Here is a 22,105-nt window from a genome sequence, read left to right on the forward strand (position 1 = left end):
GTAAAGTTGTCTATTACTGTGAACAAAAAATTAGTTTTGCTGAATTGTGCAAAATTCCAATTTTTTTATTCTAGCCCCTTGCCCCATTGTACTGGGTAATATAATCAATATGTCTACATAGTTGATGAGTGGATGTAGGACATAGAGCATAGGACATAGGACCTTCTAAAGGTTGGGGTGATATGACAAATTAACAAAATATTCAATCTCAATTATGAAAATTTATTTAGTCATATTGAAAAATATAATTTCTTGAGGTAAAATGTAATTTATTATTTTTAACAAATGAAAAGTTGATATTACATCATATTTATGATTTGAATTCAATAAACTTCTTGATAAACTTCGCCTTTCTGGCACATTTCGTGATCGTGTTAATTCTATGTTTGATGAAAAGGAAATTTTGATTTTTCAGAGCATGCTGCACCATTGGCCTCTGGGCACTTCAATTTGGAAGCCCAACCTAACAATATAGAATCTCAATTGAATAAATTTATTTCTATGGAACTAAAGAAATTAGTACTTTATGTTTTATTATTGAAGAAATCTATAAATCTTACAGTGTTGGGTTGATGATACTTATTTATCTTTTTGTATTTCGAAAAACTATTAAACTTTAAATTAACGCCACTCAAGGTAAGAGGATAGAAATTTTTACAGACGGCCCAAAATTGAAGCAGAATAAATTTCTACAAATGGCCTTAAAGTGAAGCAGAAGGTAAGTTCATTATCATTTATCTGTATTATTTATTTATTCATATACAATGAATGAATAGAATTATAAGTCGAGTAGGGTCTTTTTGTCTCAAACATCAGTTTTGTTTGACACATGTTAAATACGTTTTTGTATCCAAGACAAATAAAGTTCGGTTTTGTGTTTATGGCTCTCAAGTATTGAAGAATTTCTTCATGGTGGTAGAAGAATTAGAAAAATGGGACCAAAAAAGAGAAACCAATCAAGAAATGTAGAAGAGAGCTAGAAGAGTTTGAAGGGTTGGTAGCTCAGTTTCAAGTTGCCACTGCAGAGGCTTTCAATTTTCGGGAGCCTCAAGGATGGTCCACATGGATCACTAGGTTTGAACGATTCACAAGTGCTTCAAACTTGTCTATTTCGGCTGATAATTTTAGAGCATCCTATCTCTTAGTGCCCGGTGCTGTGGATGTGGGAGCTTCTGAAAATAATGATAATTATGATCATTTTTTATTAAATACATGATAGAACAAATAATCCTAAATTAAATAAAACAATACATCCTAATTGGAATCTAAAAATTTAAGTACAGTAGAACCTCTATAATTCCTAGTTGAAGGGACGACGCTTTAATACGAATTATAGAGGTAATGATTAACGAGGATGAAGAGTAGGAGGACAAGAAGGAAGCTAATTATGGATGATGATTAAGAGATTATTCGAATTATAGAATGCTAAATATTATAGATAAGAATGGAAAATAGAATCACTTCACTTGTATGGGCTACTTTATTAAAATCAATAAAAACAAAATAATATGAAAATAGTTATACACTTGAAAATTGACATTTTCAAAAAAATGTCTGATTTTAAAAATTGTGAATGGAAAATGTTCAGAATTATTGACAGATTTTTGAATATTCAATCAACTCAACTATTCAGAGGCATAGAAAATGTATTTCCTCCCAAATCCAAAAATATACAACACATTCATTATAAGGGCAAGCTGCATGAGGCATTTTTCAAACGAGGCAGGAAGCTCTTCGATTGGCTAATTACAATAACAATAATTATTATTATCAAACGAAAATCCAAATTAAATGCTATAATTCACCCCGAAGACTTCTGCTACTGCAAATATTGACAACAGGGTAAACAGCTAGATGGAAATTCGATGAGCACTACTATTCAAAAATTATTTGTCAGCCCGGGAATCGAACTCAGTACCTCCTAATTGCCGGTCAGGAATGCTTACCCTTAGACCAAACTGACAATCTCTGGATAGCAGCGCTCATTTTATACGAAGCCAAAGCGGCCAGCCAGTCTACTTTCGTTCTTAGACCTCTGACATTCTGGTAATAGATATTGAGTTTATTCATTTCAGTATTGATGCAGTCTTTCCCCACTGCCATTTCATTCTGTTTCTTCTCAACAGTTTTATATTCAGGAGCAAACTCATTTGTATGGTTGACTAGGTTTGAATAAGTCATATTGCTTTTGAGAGGGCCATAGAATGGAACAATAATAGCACCTCTGGCCAGATGTCAGGATGACAATTTCTTGGAAATTTTTTTCATACACCAGAACATGGAAGAGGCTGTACGAGGAGGGAAATTTTGACTTCACCTTTGTACACGAAATGAAGTCAAGGCTGATTGAGTCCCTAATCAACTTGGATATCTCTTGTTCAGTAGATTCCGGTGTGAAGCGACTAACAAATAGTGCTCTGGTTCTCAACTTCATGCTCACATTGGTTCCTTTCCTAGAGCCAAGAAGAACAGGCTGTCTGCTAGGTTTTCTATCTTGAGGGGATGAATTAACCGGCTTTGGGCCACCCTTATCAAGTTGTTTCTCAGTCCGTTTCCCTCCTCCTCTGGATTTACGAACTATTAGGGACTAATCAGAGTCATTGGCCGATGTCCCCGGAGCATTAGATCCATAAACGTTCTAGTCAGTAATGGTAGATTTTCAATTCTTATTGGAAAGGCTTCTCCTTAGCTGTTGAGGTAGAGAACTTGGAAGCACTAGACGGGTTTTCAATGTATTCATTCATCCTAAATCTATCATTTTCTAATATCGCTTTCAACAATTTGTTTTCCTCTATTACAGCGGCAAGATCCAACTTTACAGCAGTCATCTCATCTCTGATTTCAGATAGTAGATTTGTATTAGATTTCTCCAAACTGTCTAATTTGTTAGTAAAGAACTCTTTTAAACTAACAAGCATACTCATAGAATCATTATCAGGCGAGATATCACCGTCGTTTAGGCTTGATTCATTAGCAGGATGATCATTCTTTGTCTAGTGGAAGCTTCTAGAAGATCTAATTGGTGTTTTATCGTCAAATGAAATAGTTGATTTCGTCATACATGGCTGACATTTATAGCAGGAGTCATGAATAAATTTCAATACGTCCTCACATCGAGACAGCTTACATGATGTCTTATTGAACAAATCTCGCAATACAAATAATCGTGACGCCCATTGATATAGGCTTTTTACAAATACCGCATTCATTTGGTGCCATTATAATCAGAAGAATATGAAAGAAACCTCTTTCTAAATGAAATAAATGGCAATACTTAAATCACAGAACGGGTAGAACGACTAGAGAGGAAAAATTTTAGACATTTGAAAAATTCAAATTTAAAATGAAATCAGAAAAGTGGAAGGCGCAAGTCAGTGGAAAAAGAGTTGAGTCAAAAAATTGAGAAATGATTACAGTTGTCAACAACGATATTGATAAGAGTCGAGAATCATTCATTTAATTTCGTTATTCAGGTATCAACAAATCAACAGGTAGAGCCGTGATACCATATCAACCTGTAAACCTGTAGATAGGAGACACGAGGAGAAAAAGCAACAGTTCAGATATGTATCTTTGCTGCAATACCGTTATCTATATCTTCATACACTATCAGTTATTGTTCAATTCACAGACAAACAATCAGTTCAAGATTTAATGGAGATCTACTATGAGTCACGCCTGAGCTGTCAAGGATGCAATCTCCGTATTGCTGATCGGAAAGAAAAAACTGAGACAATTCCACTTGTCAAGGTCTTAGCAGGTGGGTCAAAGTTCAATCAAAGCATTTCAGCTCCATCTAACCGGCTTTATTTACCGGCTCTGGATGTATTTATTTTTGCATTCGAGAAATTACAAGTGTTGTTGGCGAAATTCAGACAAAAAGACCCTACATTGATTCATACATTGTCTATGAATGAATAAATAAATGAATGGATAAATAATAAAGAGAAATTATATTGAACTTACCTTCTGATTCAATTGAAGGCCGTTTGTAGAAATTTCTCCTGCTTCAATATTAGGCCGTTTGTAAAAATTTCTATCGTTATCCTCTTGCCTTGAGAGGCATTTATTATCTGAAAATATAATTAAAATTTTAATCGTTTTTTCGAAATACAAAAAGGTAAATAATTATCTTTACGGGACACCACCAAAATGACATTTATATTGTTTCGTTATAGGACACCATATAAAAGTACCACCTATCAGCACGGTCCACATAAATTCCAGCCGTCGAATATGGACTTACAGCCTCCAACCAGATGTCATTTTAAAGCTTTGGAAATATTCTAAATTACTGTACCAACAACAATAGTGTATGTCTACTGCGAATACATTTACAGGGTGGAAAGTGAAATATTGTCCTCTGCAAGGTACTCCTTTGGAGGTTGTTCAGCAATGTAAGTATTTGGGGTCGATCATCAGCAACGATGGAAGCATTGATGCAGACATTTCGAGCAGGATTAATACGGGTTGGATGAAATGGAGAGAGCTGACGGGAGTGCTTTGCCACAATAGAATGCCCATACACATTAAGGGCAAAGTGTATAAAGCTGCAGTGCGTCCAGCAATGATATGGTGCAGAGTGCTGGCCTCTGAAAAAGCAACACGCAGAGAAACTTCATACTGCTGAGATGGGCCGGAGGAGTAAGTAGACTGGACCACATTAAGAACATTCATGTACGTGGCAGTTTCAAAGTTGTGCCAATTGCTGAAAAAATAATGGAAGGAAGACTGCGATGGTATGGCCATGTAAAGAGACGCCCACCCGAAAACATGACTAGAAAAGTGCTGGAGATAGAGTGACAGGGGCCAAGGCGCAGAGGCAGACCACGCCTAACATGGATGGCACTAGTGCTTAGGGATATGAGACAATTGCAACTAACGTCAGAGACGACCCAAGATCGCAATCACTGGCGACTAAGATCCAGGAGAGCCGACCCCAAATAATGGGAAAAAGGCAAGGAAGAAGAAGAAGAAGAAAGTGAAATATTGTCCCCGAAAAATATATGTTTCAAGTTTTTGAAGTTAAATAAACATGAAAAGAGTGGTCGAAATGAGACGATTCTCTCGGACATGATAGTTTGGTTAATTCTTAACACTTTGGTGATAAAACCAATCCGATATCTCTCACAATAACTGAATAGCAAGTGATATAAAAATTTCTGTCAATAATGACCGGAATTTTGAATTTTTTCAATGATGTAGAATCGTTGTTTCCACCATCAATATTCTTATTCGGCATGTTGTAATAAGGAGATTGAGACCACTTGCAAGTCTCTATCTTGAAGTAGTCACGAAAAAATCTTTTTTATAGTTCTAGCTTTGTACCCCATGCGTACGGGAAAACGGACCAGAAATTATGCAGGGTTTTCTTTGGAGGGCGCTGGAGAACTCATTTTTCGACGTACAACGCATAAAGATATATCGTTCCAAAGTTGAAAAAACGCTCATAATTTCATAGCTTTGAAATTTCTCTGTATCTCTTGCACAAAAAAGTTATAATGGAATGAAATTTAAAAAAAAAAACTATTTTTTTGGGCTTTTGAAGTTTATAACTAAAAAACATGCGTTATAGAGGAAAATTTTATAAAAAAAATTGTATAAGACGATTTTTAAAATATTTTCGTCTAAAAAAACGGTTGAATATCTTGAACGTTTATTGAAATACAAGCGATATAGCAAAACCCTACAAATTTTGGCGGCCATCTTGTATCGAGGTGTTGTTCCTTTGATTTCGACTTATCATCATCTCGATCCTTATTATGCTAGACCCAACGAAGAAATTGAGATATCTTCCACGGCTGTTACCCAAAAATGACCACAGAGTCCTTATTCATGACATTTGCGCCCGGACTATCAGACAGTTCAGTGCTTTTGACATTCTATTTTGCATTAATGAGCTTGACAACTTTGACGAAAGCAGTATTGTTGGAGATGATCTTTCCCAGTTCAGGAAAATGCCACCCGTACTCGCGACAGCGCATCATGTAATTGTTCAGCTCTTTGTCGAGTTCATCTTGCTGGCAGTCAGCTTCAACTATCAACTTCAACGCTGAATGTCAGTTTGTATCTGGATAGGCTTTGAGCTAATCCCAGGTTCATGGTACTTGGATATCTCTTTTTATTGTATTTGCTTTCGTTTTCGTCTGTTTGCAATCGTATCTACTTTTTTACAACTGAAATATACACATCGATGAGATGTCTCTGAAGAAGGGCTCTTCAAAAAAGAGCCATGAGGAAACTGCAAGGCAAGTATGCAAGAAAACTGCAAGTTTGATAGAATAGAAACGAAACTTACAAACGAAGTGAATAATTGCCTGGCATGTAAGTTCAGTTGGCGACATTTTCAAACAGATCCAGAAAGTGTTTGATTTCCTTGCTGCAAAGTATTCTGTCAAGGAATAAATCATGTGTAGGTACTTTTCAGACCATGACTACAGTGATGACAATGAAATTGCCATAAAATTAAATTTTATGACATATTGCTTAAATTTTCAATTTTTTCACTGACACTGAAACTTTAGATGGATAAATTCATAAGTTAAAACTGAGTGTTTAAACTAAGGTTTAATACCCCAACAATATTTGTTCGACTAATGACAATACTTGAAATTAACAAAAATATCTATACCCAGAATGCCGCGAAAACAGTTACTCCAGTACTACACTGGGCTTTGGTATTTTCTACAAATCAAACGAACAATATTATTTTGAGAACGTTTCTAAACTCTGGCCTGAACCAGTTTAATTAAGGATCTGTATCTAGTCAGAAATTTTATAGCTACATTTCAATCATGACAATAAAAATTTCATCAAAGTTGATAAATTATTTTACTAAAGTGCTTGCACAATTTTATAAATTTTCTGACAATTATCACAAATTTATGAGACTGACTTCTATGATATTCATTTTCCAGTCGAAGAAAGACATATATAGCCTACTTCATCTCATTCACCAGCCTGCATAGTATGTGACAATCTTCCAAATTATAAAATGTCAATAATTTTCAATCAAAATTGAGGAGTGGAATAATAAGGGCCTATTTTTCCATTTTCAATCATTTTATGATTATGTAATTTTCTCTCTCTCTCTCTCTCTCTAGGGTTGTGTGGCAGAGAGGACCAGGATAAAGGCAAATAATCAATCAATCTTTCTCATTCTCTCTCTGTTTAATAGAGAATTTGCCAAATAGTGAAATCTTGAAGATAATACAGATAATAGTTTTCAAGTTTCCAAAAGGATACATATGATCTGAGAGTTTGTAGATAGATGCCATAGCTTTTCCAAGTTCTTCGCATTTTGCCATCAGCTGATACATGGACTGAAAAATGAGAAACATACATCAAACATTTTGTATCATACATTAAACAGTTTACATAGGTTTCATAACACATCTAGTTTTTGAACAATTCATATGAACAAACACCTATTAAAATTATTGAAAGAGAAAAACAGGCGAATCTTCAAATATTCCTCTCTCGAATTTATACAGGATAACATTCTTCGAAATAATCTTCTGAGCTGGTTTTTATGCAATTCACATAATGATATGCAGTACGTTTTGAACGAGCGTAGCGAGTTCCTACTTTTTACTTTAGGCTCGAGCTGTTGTTCGTTTGTGGGTTCAATCGCATGTTCAACGATAACTTTCATGTGCTTTCAATACACTTCAAAATTTCAACATATACTCTTCAAGCCATCCATTATCCAGATCGATAAAATTCAAAATTTCAACACATAGGCCCGGTTGCACAAAAGCCGGTTAAATTTTAACCGTGATTAATTTCATGAGAACCAATCAGAGAAGGCTTTTTTGATAAGACGACTTCTTTGATTGTTTCTCGTGGATTTAATCACGGTTAAAATTTAACCGGATTTTGTGCAACCGGCACATATTCTTCGAATCATTACAGACGATTTGTTGGACAATTAGATTGACTCCTTTAACCTTTATAATGCAAGAGAAGATATAGTAATATATCGATCGCTATATATGAATGATATATCATTATATATATCATGCTTGGTAATAGCAGACACTATTATTATTTATTGGTAGCATTAATATTCACGTGGGGAAAATTATGTGAATGTCATATGGAATATTATAAATCGATTCCAACCGAAGAATTAATTTCAATAGAACAGGTGGACAGGATATCAGCGGCATTTTGATCAAGTTCTCCAGCCCGAGGGGCTCTCTAGTAAACTAGTTCAACCTAACATACCTGTCATGCAGCGAATGTTGTTAATATAAGAAAGTTAGCATCCTAATTTATAGCCTGAATCTATTTATTGAATTTTGTAAAAATGTTCCTTCTAAAACAAAATAAACTCTGTTCTATAAACAAATTATTCTGCAGGGTGAAATAAATAAAACTAATTTATATATTTTCTTATAAAATAATGACAGTATAACGATTCATATTATTATGAGATTATTTTTAACAAAGAAATGAAAAATCAATTTGTCTAATTATTATTAATAAAATAAATCACCTTTATATTGACGTCAACCGAATCACACGTTTTGCATACAACATCTCTATATGTTTCCAAACAATCAACAGTCAGGGCAGAAATCTAAAATCAAACATCAATAAATTATTGTTGATAATATCCTCCATAAAAATATCAAAGCACTAAAACTATTGGATTTCATATTTTTCAAACTCTAAGCTATTGTACCTAAGGTGGCTAAGCTAAGCAACCGTAGGCCTATAAATTGTATAATACTCTCATACGATGTTTTTCATGGAGATTATAATAGTCTTACATATACTGAAGCTAGCTACACATACAGTGACTTTCACCCTACTCATCTCATTTCGGATAGATTAACATAACATAGTTCAATGACTATGAAATTTCAGACCAGATTGTTAAAGCAAGCAGCATTTTCATTAATGATAAAGCCTACAGAATGAAATTTGGTGGTATAGAAGCAATTTATATTTCAAGTTACGGTCAATGAAATATTGAACTATCATATTCCAATAAATTGAAGTCATTTTTCAATAGATTGAAAAAATATTATATAAAATATTACCAGACTACTGAATATGTACAGTAGTTTGTAGGCAATACATTGTCCTATGAATTGTCAGTACAGGGTGGTGCAGGGAAACGTGAAAATTTGAAATAGTGTCATTTCCACGAAAAAAAATCATAAAACTACTGGAATACTGATTGAATGATATGTATTCGTTATTCATTATGGATTATGCCATTCATGTTCCTACAGTCAAAATGTCCAAAAATAACTCTTTACTTTTAAGATTACATAGGAGAGATGTGCTCACATTCGGCGTTACATCCTTTTATGTGAGCCGTTGACATGTGTGAACCACGTGCTTTTTTCCCACTTTTAAAGAAGAAACTTCTAGAAGATTCCTTTTTGAATTTCAATAAATGAATTTCCAAGAACCTGAAGGAAGGGTATTTTGAAACCGTTGGCTATTCAGAGAACAAGTTCTGGAAGGTTTTTTATTGTAAATAGTCATATGGTTAGAATAATAGGTCCTCGTGTGAGTGAGAGCGCATGCGTGTGTGAGAGGGAGAGAGTGAGAGAGTAGCTGAGCACGTGGTGATAGTGGCAGCATGTATATTATATAGCTTACTAATATAAAGTGATAGTGTAGTAGTAGTTATATTCTTCTTCATCTTTCTCGATCCCCTTCTGCCTCACAGCGTAGGGTGGTTTGAAGATTCCTCGGCCCAGCGTCTCCACTCCCCACGATCCTTACCCAATCTTTTCATCTGCTGCCAGTTTTTACCCCTAGCAGCCCCCATTCTTTCGACATGGTTTTCAAACGTGATTCGTGGTCGTCCTCTTTGCCTCACTCCAATAGGTTTCATTTCCCATATTTGTTTGGCCTTTCTCTCGTTTGTCATTCTTGTTACATGACCGAACCATTTCAACTGCCTTTCTTTCATTTTGGCAACCAGGGGTTCAATCTCCACTTCCTGCCTTATGACTTCGTTCCTTATCCTGTCTCTTATTGTTTTTCCCACAATCTTTCTAAGGAATTTCATTTCAGATACTCTGATTTTCTGGGCTTGCCTTTCAACAACTGGCCAGCTTTCTGTGCCATAGAGGATAGTAGGTACATACACTGCTTGGTATATTCTCTTCTTCGCAGTTTTACTGACTTCTCCTTTACCCAATAGAGTATTATTTATTGAATAAAATATATTATTGGCTTTTTTGATTCTATTCAGAAGTTCACTGTCAATCCTTCCATCTCTTCTTATTTTGACTCCCAAGTAATCATATTCATCTACTTGTTTCATTTGTTTTCCTTCCAGAGAAAGTTCTATTTGCTCCTCTTCATCTTTCCCAACATGCATTACTCATCCATTCATCCATTTCATCCATTAGAACCACAAATAGCAATGGGCTTATACTATCTCCTTGTTTAACCCCTTGTTCAATTGGAAATTCTTCTGACAGTCCACCATTCAGTCTTATGATGCCCTTTGGGTTGTGATAGGCAGCCTTTATTGCTTTTCTCAGCTTTGATGGCACATTTTTTGCTTCTAGCGCTTTCCATATCTCCTTTCTTGGCACTGAATCAAACGCTGTCTTTATATCCAAGAAGGCCACATACAAATTCCTTGACCTTTCTATACTCTTTTCCATCACAGTCCTGAGAGTGAAAATGTGGTCCTGTGTTTGGCGCCCAGGTCTGAAAGCTACTTGCTCATCCTCTAGTAGATTCTCTACCACAGTGGTCGCCAAACTGATGAGCCTGTGAGCTAGAATAGCATTTATAAATCTCCTAGTGAGCTACCAAGCAATATTAGACTGAAGAAAGTATCTATTATCGCCTATAAAGATACATTTCCAGTGTTGAAATCTACTTATCTTATAGCAAAAAGTATAACAAAAGTTGAAATGTACATTTCAATGAGGGCAGTGGAACTCTTTTTGGCCATCAAGTATTTTCTTGATGTTTGGAGTGAACGTTGTAGCCGCCATTCTGATGCAGTTGTCTAAAAAATGATCCTATATCGATTTTTTATGAATTACATACTTGAAAATGATGATTCACACAAGTAGGTAGAGCTGAGCATAGCTTTCAACCTCAATGCAACTTGAATAATAATTGGATATTTTTCTTTGGGGACTTGAGGCCAAATATTTCCAGTTGTAGAAAGTGATCTGAGAGACACGATCATTTTAAAAATCCACAAATTCCATTTCAATTGAAGCCTGATCTCCACCAAAATGTTTTACAACACATGCTGCAAAATCTTCTGCATCGATCTCTACAAAAGGAGAGTTGACGAATTGTATCATATTCGATATGCTTTTGAAATCTTGAAATCGTTGATCAAACTGTTGTCACAAGTCTGAAAGAATTGTAACGTATTCTTGGTTATTGCTGTGGTGCTGTGGAGGATTTTTCTCGTCATTGATTTTCTTCAGACTGGAAAAGTGTTTATATTCAAACTGGACGACATTCTTTTCCCACATCTCAAGCTCCTTGGAAAACGATTTTACAGTTCAAATCATTCCACCTTATCTTTCCCTTGAAACTGCAAATTTGAATCATTCAACTTCTCAGTTATATCTGTGAGAAATGCATGGTTGACAACCCAAGCATTTCTGTGAGCTACCAAAAACTACCCCACGAGCTACCGGTAGCTCGCGATCGACTGTTTGGCGACCACTGCTCTACCACTTTTCTGAGTCGGCTTTCTAGAATTCTAGTATAGATCTTATAAACCACTGAAGAGAGGCATATTGGGCGGTAATTCTCACACTCGCATTGATTACCCTTTTTGAATATTGGGATTATGAGATTGTATTTCCAGTCCTTTGGCATTATTCTTCATCCCAGATCTTTCTGAATAGTAACCATATCCATTCGACCAACAAATTTCCTCCGTACTTGACCATTTCTGGGAATATTCTATCCAACCCTGAAGCTTTATTTAATTTCATCTTCTTGACAGAATTTATCACTTCTTCTTGAGTAATTTCTTGACATACCTCCAGATTTTCATCAATTCCATGCTGCTCATCTTCTCCTGCTCCCTCCTCAATCTCTTTTCTGAATTTCTCCTCAAAAAATTCTTTCCAAACTTTTAATACCTCCTCCTGTTTACTAATTAGTACACCATCCCTATTTCTTATGTTTCTTACTGGTTTTACTCTTCTTCCTCTCAGTCCCTCAACAATGCTCCAGAACTGCTTGCGATTTTCAGTGTAAGTTGCTTGAATCTTTTCGCCAAATTCCTCCCACGATTGACACTTTGCTTCTCTCACGATCCTTTTGGCATATATTATTTATTTTGACAACTGAGTGAAACTTACATTTGTCATTGTTTGACATAGTCTCATTGATGTGTTATGCGAGTGTTCCACTGCTTTGGAGGCGCAAGGATACCACGTTAGAAAAACTCTTGGTTATTATTACAGCTGTGCCTATTGAAAGTTGTGTGTATATTTTTAGCTTCAAAATTTTCTGAAATAGCTTAATTTATTCAAAGTGCGGTGATATTAAGTGCAAAATTTGACTATTATTTGGTATTTTAATCATTCTAAATTCAAAATTTCCAGTTAATATATATTCTTGGACAGAACTTTGAACTTTAAATTTCCTCAGTAAGAACATAACCTATTTTTTCGGACATTTCATTATTTATCAAAATTTGAGAACAGAATAGTTTTGGGCTATGCCTGTTGTTCTATCCCGATCATATTCATATGATTTGTAATTATACCAACGAATAAATAAATAAATAAATAAATAAATAAATTATTCGTTTTCTCTACATATATTCGTCTGTTTTCCTCTGACTGAATCTCCAAGTATCTTCGCCAAGCATGTTTTTTCTCACGCACTGTTTTCATCACCAAGACATTCCACCATCTAGTCCTCTTCAACTTGGTATTTATTGTTGTCTTACCACACGTTTCTTCTGTTGCTCTTAACATTGCTGTTTTCAAACATATCCATAGTTCTTCCACTCCCCTTCCATTCCTCATGTCTTCTTAGTTCTTCCAGATGTTCCCTTATTTTTTTCTCTATATATCTCTCTCTTCTCTTCCTCCTTAAATACTTCTATTTTCAATCTTGAAAACTTTTTGTTTGCTTGCTTCATAAAAATCCAAAATCTTACATCCATAACCAGCAGCCTATGATCAGTACTCAATTCAGCTCCCCGAATAACTTTGACGTCTAGTACTCTTCTTCTCATTCCAGGTCCATATATGAAATAGTCAATGACACTTTCAGCATCTCTACCCTCTGCCAAGAATGCAATTTTATGGATACGTTTGTGATTATACCAGGAGTTTCCTACCAGCATATTGTTTTCAGTACAGAACTCTATTAACCTCTTTCCATTTTCATTTAGAGTCTGTTCTCCTCCGTGAGGACTAATGGTACCATGAGATCGATTTTGGTTACAACCTGTTCTTTCATTTAAATCACCAGCTATTATTACCTCTCTGTTCTTATCGTTTGCTTTAGTTGTGACCCTTTGTAACTTACTGTAGAAGCACTCTTTGGTGAGTATATCAGCATCCTCAGTCGGAGCATAGGCAGAGACGATAGTGATCTTGATGTTCAGGTCCAAATCAGCTGTTATTATTCTGGAGCTAACAGCTTCCCAGTCACTTAATCTGTCACTCACTTCCGGGGTCATTACCAAGCCTACTCCTTCCTTTGCTCTTTCCTTTTGATCAACTCCTGAATATAGCAGGACATATCCATTCTCTAGCTCCTTCCTACCATTTCCTTTTCGTTTAACCTCACTCAGTCCCATCACAGCAATCTTGTACTTCTTCATCTCTTCAACAAGTTCAATTTATTTCCCAGTCAGTGTTTTAACATTCCAGCAATCAAATCTAAATTTTGTCTTATCCAATTTGTTCCGTTTAGTAGTAGGCATAAATGCATGTATTATAGTGGGAATGATAGTATTGGTATAGAATATTAGTAGTATGTAGTTGTATTAGTAATTAATTAGCGAGCATGAAGTAATGAAATAATGTATGAATTAAAGAATGGATGATGATAAAAGGAGGGCAAAAGTATTATTATTGTAACTATAGACTCAAAGAAATATATATTAATATAGATACATATAAAAGTGATGTATTCATTGTCAAAATCGTTAATAAGTGAATTGATTATTTTCCCTTCAACAAATTCGAATTAGTGTAATTGAATATTATTTAAATGAGAAGCTAACGTGTGTACATGTAATCAATAATTGCTATGCTATACAAATTCTGTAAAATTACACCTGTATTAATTAAATTCATCTCAATAGATAATAAAATATAACTTAATAATAAGATTGCAATTTTGTAGAACAGGTATAAATACTGTAATTTATTATCATATTTTTTAAGAGGAGCCTTTAATTTCAATTATTTAAAAGTTCAATATAGGCTACCTAAAACAAGTATATATTTTCACAATTGTTGCCTGTCAGAGCACATGGCATTTTACCACGTGGCAACTCTAGGGCAGTAAGGGTAGGCATGGTGGGGATGGCCCATAAATAAGGGTACAACTTGTGCTAGCTCTCTCAGTTCTCAGTAGTGCGTTTTGAGTGGAATTTTGAGTGTCAAGTGTACTCGAACTCCAGACTTCAGAGGATTATAGAGCCCTGACTGGAAAAGTTCAGAAAGGTTTTGTGAGTTATTTATTTTGCATTAATCCATATATTCTAATTACTAATATCTTATCACATCAGCCTTTCAAGAAATCCCTAGTACCCCACAAAGTTATAAATTAAATATTTTTCTAATTAAATTTTGTCATAAACTCCGGTAACCTTCATTTAACATTTTGTTTTAATAACTCCTTATTTTTCTCTGTAATCTTTTATTCAAATATGTTTATTAATTTTTTTGGCTCCTCTCACATAACATTGTAAACTTTATCATTTCAGATTTTGTTATCTTCTAATTCATTTATTTTAATATTATTTCAAATAGTTTGTTTAACCTTTGCTTTAAATGTTTAATTTTCTTTTTCTCAATAAATTTCCATTGTTATTCTACTTGGCCTTTCACTTGTATCTACCTTACCCATAACCCTGCCGAGTTTCATTATTTCATTTCATTTTCATCAATCTTAGACGGATTGATTGGCGCCGGGCATAATCCCATGAAAATAGAGAAGAGAATTTAGATCTCTCTCTCTCTCTCTCTCTCTCTCTCTCTATATATATATATATATATATATATATATATATATATATATATATATATATATTACAAATTCCTAATTATTAAACATCCCATTAGTTTGAACATAGTGAGTGTTCATATGAAATTGTAATTTCCACCAATAAATTTATAAAACTAATTAAATAACTTGTATTAATCATACAATTATCCCAAAATATGGTTACATTTGGCGTTTACTTGTGCCAGTTATGGTACCTCCGGAATGACAGTTTTGCATATTTTGGGGAATAAGAGTGATTTAGTTCAACTTTTTGTTTGGGGACGTGTACTATCCCCACCGGAATACGTACGTTCATGTGGTGGCAATGCGTCTAAATATACTCCATACGGCAGCTTTACCAGTATTTTGATTATGAAATGCTCTAACCGCTATTGCACGTTCCAAACCAGTCCAATGATCCTTGATTATTTAATGGCAATGTGTTCACAACTATAATATTGTGGAAAATTTCGATTATCTACCGACTCAATAGAGCTGTGAACTTTGGTCAGTTGAAGCTATAAGATTTCATCTAGTTTAATAAAATGTCGGGGGGTTTATTTACTTACACTGTGTAATATTTCCGCCAAATTCTCTGTGAGACTATCTACTGAGGTAGCTATTTTACTGACTTCTGTTTCCAAATCATTTAGAATAGTGATGTCCACAACTGGTATTTCTCCAGTAAAGCTTTGTTTTAACCAAGATGAAGTAGTACTTTCCCAACCGCAACTTGACAAGGGATCTGAAACACGACAACAAAAACAAAATTCAATAATCTTGAACTTATTCTTACCAACTGATATTTCTTATCACCGTAATGAAAATTTCAACGTACACACTCTACTTATACATGAAAAATTTGCATGAAACAGTCGAATAATACAGCAAAGAGCAACAGAGACTACAGCATCATAAATAGATAAGAAAATAGAGAAAATTTGTCCGTTCACGGCAGCCGATAACACTGATCTATCACTGTCACCCACTTAAAACCAAAAAAGATATTGAGTTAAATTGAATATTGAGCGGATTGAGAACAATATATGAACAATAAACCAACTTATTGTCAAAGTATATCTGCAATTCAAATACAAAAAACTTATAGACCAAGAAAAATAAAAGAATAGATCAAGGGAATCAAATCACTTGATGGTTTGATATAATTTCTAGGAACGTTTCTTTAGGAAACTGCATTTCTAAACTACTGGAACAATCTTATAGATGGAAGTATAATTTTTTAGTTAATAATGAAACAAGTTTCCGATTAGAGGCTTTCGACCAATAGTAGTCTAAACGTAAACGAAAATCAAAATTAATTGCCGTGAACTTCCTTGAAGAATTTTGCTACTGCAAATCTTAACAAATGGGTGAACAGTTAGGAAGAAATTCCATGTGAGCTATTACCCAATAATGACCCAGCAACTCCTGCTTGCCTAACTCTACAACAACGGACATCTTTGGATAGCATCGCTCATTTTATACTAAGCCAATGTGGCCAGACAGAACAGATGGAAATGCAATATCATAATAAGATTTGATATTTCTTTTCGTATGTTTTCGACCAAATTGGCGTTTGTGAATGATTCTTCAGGTGACTTATATAATGATCCTGAAAAGAGTGACCTCAGAACCATTACGATATTCTACAAGTGAACGGTAACACTGTCCTTAGTCACTCTGCATTAATTTTTTTCAACTGTTCATACTGTATATTTTTTAGAATTATCAACATTAATTTATTATTACCTTTTTTACTGACGGGACTGGAAAGTTTGATTTTATTTTCCAAATCTTCAGCAACAAAAAGTACCATATCACCTTCTTGGGTAACCGTGCCATTCAGCTGATTCAAGTAGTCAAAAGCCTTATGCGATGCACTCTGTTTTTCTATCACATTTGATTCTAGATCGTTGATCAATTTCAGATTTTTGGGTCTTTCATTCTGATACTCTTTATGCTCAGGATTGATTTCTTCGGGTTTAACAACATTCTCAGCTCCTTGCGTAGTGCACAATTTATTGCTATGTTCTGAACAGTCTTTCGATTCTAACAATGCATTATTAAATGATATTTCTGAGTATGATGCTGTCATGCCATGGATCTGAAAAGAGTCAAATGTACATGGATTGAAAAGCAATGATTACGAATAGCCTACCTCTACATTATTATATAATAAAACTGACGTTTCATACGAAAATATAATTTAAAATGTATCTTTATAAACTCTTTTGTGTCACCTTCTGAAAAGTGAAAACTCATGTGCTCATGCATATAGCAGATTGTAAAATAATTTTTATAGAATAAACAAGCAGTTTGGAATATACTATCTCAGTTCTTAATATTTCATAAGTAATGGCTTAGGAGGGGCATCTATTTTTTCAATAATAATAATAAAAACCCGTGGAGAGAAACTCAGGAAATATCAGGAACTCGCATTTGAACTCAGAGATATGTATGGTTTGCACAAGTTCAAAATATTGCAAATTATTATAACTGTGGGTGGGCTGATACCAAAAACAACAGTGGAATGCTGCAGAATGATTGACGTTTCAGACAATTTAGTACAAAAAAATGCAAAAATCAGTTCTGCTAGATGCACATATAGCACGTCAAACACTGAAATAGTATCTGGTAGTTTAAATGTAGGCTTGTAAGAACAATAACGAAGAATTGGAGGTTGCATGTAAATGCTCCTCTCACTTGTATGATCCGCAAAAGCGTGAATAATAACAATAATTCTAGTCATCCCCAGTTTTAGAAAATGAGACACATACGTTATAATGAGATCGGTCAGTGCTGACAGACAGAACAGTTGCTCATAATAGGCTAGATATCATCCTCCTGGATAAGGTAGCCAAGGATACAACACTAATAGATGTTGACATACCATGCTGCCACAACTTGGACCAGTATTATAATGAGAAGGTATCCAAGAACCTTCCCTTGGTTGCTGAGATCAAGGATGTCTGGATGCAAAAAAAGGTCACAATTGTTCCTGTCATTATCTCCACGGTTGGAGTTGTAACTAGAAAAGTGTCAGCAAATCTTTGTCAGATGGGAATATCAAAAAGTGACGGATGTAGCTTGAAATATTTCAAAAGTGCAAGGATGAGTGAGGAGCAAGTTGTTTATTTTATGATACAACACAAGATTTTTAAGAGCTCTACTAAGTGTGGGAAGTGTGCAATTCGGCCAAAAAACTCTCCTTTTGTTGTGGCAGGTGAGTCAGGAACAGGAACAGCAACCAGCAACAACCTTGTGGGTTCCACACTTCAGCCAGGGTCGGGTTCTTTTTTGAGAAATCTGAATTCTCCACAATTTCTTCAAGGTGGCAGCGGAATTGTAGGCTTATGCTTCACATATTAAAAATGTTGATATGGCTTGGTTAGGGTTGTGCGCGTATGAAGTTATGGTTAGGATGGGTTTGGTGAGATTAGCTTTCCTTTTTGCATTTGAGGTTTAGGCGTAAGTGTTGAACAGTGAGCAGACAGTTGTCCGGAAATACTATTGTAAAAAAATCCAGTGAAAAATACCTGATGTGTACGTTCTGTATATTTACCCTTGGCGTACAAATAGAAAAATATTTCCTATGAACAAACGTTTCTAGAAAGGTCACTCCCGTGTTACCGGTATCGGATGGGCACGTTAAATTGTCGGTCCCAGCTTATATATAGTCGTGAGGCCCATTGACAGCATAAATTATACACTCAGGAGAGATGGATCTTACGTAAGGAACTCTTCACCAATAAAAGTCATACCGAAGACATATTATTTTGGGTAATTATCCTATAACACGGTAGTGATCTGGCTAAAGCCGTTTGTTCACGGGAGTGACCTGGCTAGAAAACGTTTGTTCATAGAAAATATTCTTCTATTCGTACACCAAGAATATATATTTCTCAATAATTTAATAATACATTTACAAAATTTAGATAAAATATTTTGTTAATTAATCATGATTCTACATTGTAAAAAAAGATCTGGCAACGATGTGGAGCTAGATAAGGATACCTGCTTTGTCGAATGATGGACAAGAATAATATAGCAATCCCAATGTTAATAATTTATTTCCATTATAACGTGAACTTCACTATAATAAAATTCGAACATGTTTATTTTCCAGGCATTAAGTTAGGTGAAGAATTTCACATCTATGAGAGGTAAGACTTATTGTAGGCGTATCAGTGAAACCAGAGTAGGCTACATACTACGACAGTCCTTCAACTACTCACTAAGCAGAGTGAATTTTCAAATGTCGTCGTGGCACCTAAAGGAGACACATGAAAAAGCCTCTACCAGTTACATACTGTACTAGAAAACTATGATTAAAGATGACAAAAATTATGTTGTTTAGGCTAATCAAGATGAAGATACTATATTATAGACTACAAAATGTTACAGGCCTACAACAAAGATATTAGTGGTTAGTATGAGAAACAAAACTGGCAGTCGGTCAAAGCATTATTTTCCCACGCCTTATTTATTTCTCAATTATAATTTTAAAACAATTCGAGAAAATAAGATTTCAAAAATTATGCGTATTACCAAAAATAGGTAAGTTAATATAGACAGGCCAGCTATAGAGTTTCTGCACTGAAATTCTTCAACAAGCTGCCTCCTGGTGTGAAGCAGTTGGATGAGGCCGCCTTCAAGAGAGCCATCAGGAAGCTACTTTGTGATAAATCATATTATGGCGTAAATGAATTTATGAGTGATGATCTGAACTTTTTTTTAAAATGGTCACTGTTTTACCTGCCATCTGAATAGTTTTTGTGTTATTGTGTATATTGTAATCGAACTCTATGACGCCATCGATCCCACAAATGTGGGTAATGGATGAAGCAGAAGGTATAAAGACTAGAACTATTGTTAAATGATGTTGCAATCAACTTACAATTTCATCTTCAATATCGACGGCTGCAGATTTTCTGTTGATATCATGCTTATCTTCAGTTCCCTCGATACCTTCGTCACTCCGATTCATCTTCAAACGAAATAATTTACATTGTAATTAAAATGGAACTAATCTTAAAGTGAAAATCTAAAGTGAGTCTGAAAACGGACATCTTTCCACCACAACATGATGGAAGATAAAGAACGTGCTAAGGCTTCAAAAGCTAGGGTGAGGCCTAGCCTAGAGCCTAACCTAGAAGAACCAAATAGGAAACAGTGAGATTTACGTTTTAGTCAGCTCTTGATTAACATTGGTTAGTTTGTTATCCTTGTCTTTCATTGAACAAAGCAGATATGTTTATACTTTTCTCCTCAACGTTGCCAAATTTCCAATTTCTTGATCACTGCACAGGGCATTCCTGGTTAGAAAGTCGTTCATATGGTACAAAGAAATATAATGAATTACCAGAATATTTAATATCAGTTATGAAAATTTATTACCTATTATATCATGAAAAGATATTGTTTCTTGATTAGTATAGGCTAATACATATGAGAAATATTTCAAGAATAAACAATTACTACTAGTTGAATCAAAGCGGTGGAAACGGGAAAGTGGCAACATTGTGTTCCTACAATATTTACTGATATAAAAAAATCTCACTAACATCAACAACTCATCAACAACAAAGATCCAACAGCAACAACAACAAAGAACGAAGCAAAAAGTCAAAATGTCAGAAACAGAAACAAAAATCGATGTCACTTGTCAGATGACGTCATTTCTTGACAAGGCCTACTATAGAGTAAAGTATTGACCATGTTTATGAACATGGAATAGCCAAGGCAGTGGCCACAGAACACATACAGAAAACGAAACCACAGGAGTCTTAATAATTCCGGTGGCACTCCTATAGTGAGGTCCACGTTATAATGGTAATGAAGAAAGATGGGAGAAAAACGTTGCCGATCTTCTGTCTTGTCAATGCCTTCTATGGACGGCAACTGATTGAAATAGCCAGTTATATTTTAGTAGGCAAGAAACTATATTTCTCAATAATTTCATAATGAATTTTCATTTTTATAATAATTAATTATTAATTTTCATAATTTCATTATTAATTCTACATTTTTAAAAGACGATCTGGCAACAGAGCAAAGCGAGAAAGGGATAGTGCTATCCGCTTTATTAAATTATAATGAATCTCAAAACCAATTCAAAAAGTATCTGAATGAGAACCCTCTGTATTCAGTTTCATAATTCATGTAGCTAAGCACTCAGCGGATCCTCCGCTGATACCCTGACCTCAACCTCCTACCTTACCTGACGTGCCCCTGATCTCAATGATATAGGTGGTAAAAAGAAAAGTAAAGTAAAGACAAGGATAGCAATACCATTGCTAATCAAACACTACCATTATAACATGGACCTCACTTTATAAAGAATGGATCACATCATCAAAGCCTATAGTGAGGTCCATGTTATAATGGCAGTGAGAAAGAAGAGAGAAAAACGTTGCCGAACCTCTGTCTTGTCAATGCCTTCTAATGCCACGGTAGCTGATACTTGTTTATTGATGTAATATTAACTGTTCATACTTGTTTAAAATTATCAATTATATCTTATTAAGCAAGAAAACACAAGTATATCAGGTGATACTTTTTTCATTTACACTAGATAGTTCTATTTATAAAACAGAATTATAGTACCCTTTGAAATTGATAAAATAAGAATACAATTAATTATTTTATCAATTTCAAAGGGTACTATAATTATTTTCTATAAATAAAAGAAAGTAGCTCTGCATTCATACATTTTAAGTAGAAGGAACTAATACAGTGCAACATACCCATTGTTTCCTTCAAAGGACATATTGAGCCTGTACAATAGTTTAAATCTGATTCTTTACCCATTCAGTGATCATTTATGCAAATTCTGTTTTAGATGTGTACAAGCTTTTCACTTCTAACTGTTACTTAGACCATTCAATATCCTCTTTGTTCCATTTTT

General features: G+C 34.7%; 2 protein-coding genes across 12 annotated transcripts; both read right to left on the reverse strand.

The window, feature by feature from the left end:
• Positions 1-210: 210 nt before the first annotated feature.
• Positions 211-20,917, reverse strand: LOC111061196 (BLOC-1-related complex subunit 6). 11 transcript variants are annotated; one of them, XM_039442462.1, is made up of 9 exons: positions 20,763-20,917; positions 20,096-20,185; positions 16,948-17,302; positions 15,768-15,943; positions 8,501-8,584; positions 7,246-7,322; positions 6,299-6,379; positions 3,967-4,073; positions 211-1,169 (listed from the first exon to the last, which is right to left on the reverse strand). In XM_039442462.1, the coding sequence occupies exons 2-7, from the start codon at positions 20,183-20,185 to the stop codon at positions 6,331-6,333; spliced, it is 831 nt and encodes a 276-aa protein (XP_039298396.1). In that variant the 5' UTR covers positions 20,763-20,917; the 3' UTR covers positions 211-1,169; positions 3,967-4,073; positions 6,299-6,330. The 11 variants fall into 11 exon arrangements, with proteins under 11 accessions (XP_039298396.1, XP_022204581.2, XP_022204577.2 ...); XM_022348889.2 differs by having other exon boundaries at positions 211-1,172; positions 20,763-20,908; XM_022348885.2 differs by having other exon boundaries at positions 211-1,172; positions 20,096-20,347; positions 20,763-20,860.
• On the reverse strand, positions 11,158-13,319 carry LOC120354782. Its single transcript, XM_039442467.1, has 2 exons — positions 12,770-13,319; positions 11,158-12,289 (listed from the first exon to the last, which is right to left on the reverse strand). Exons 1-2 carry the CDS (start codon positions 12,996-12,998, stop codon positions 11,832-11,834), a joined length of 687 nt encoding a protein of 228 aa, XP_039298401.1. The 5' UTR covers positions 12,999-13,319; the 3' UTR covers positions 11,158-11,831.
• Positions 20,918-22,105: the final 1,188 nt, after the last annotated feature.

This window comes from Nilaparvata lugens, chromosome X, assembly GCF_014356525.2.
Source record: "Nilaparvata lugens isolate BPH chromosome X, ASM1435652v1, whole genome shotgun sequence".
NCBI lineage: Eukaryota > Metazoa > Arthropoda > Insecta > Hemiptera > Delphacidae > Nilaparvata > Nilaparvata lugens.

Excerpts from the sequence above, each read along its gene's own strand:
- LOC120354782 (XM_039442467.1), bottom strand. The coding sequence starts at position 12,998 with ATGAGGAATGGAAGGGGAGTGGAAGAACTATGGATATGTTTGAAAACA. Across the intron at positions 12,290-12,769 it reads ATATGTAGAGAAAACGAATA|ATGCCAAAAGGATCGTGAGA; the intron begins ATTTATTTATTT and ends AATAAATAATAT.
- LOC111061196 (XM_039442462.1), bottom strand. The coding sequence starts at position 20,185 with ATGAATCGGAGTGACGAAGGTATCGAGGGAACTGAAGATAAGCATGAT. Across the intron at positions 17,303-20,095 it reads TCGATATTGAAGATGAAATT|ATCCATGGCATGACAGCATC; the intron begins GTAAGTTGATTG and ends GACTCTTTTCAG. Across the intron at positions 7,323-8,500 it reads CGGTTGACGTCAATATAAAG|TCCATGTATCAGCTGATGGC; the intron begins GTGATTTATTTT and ends CTCATTTTTCAG.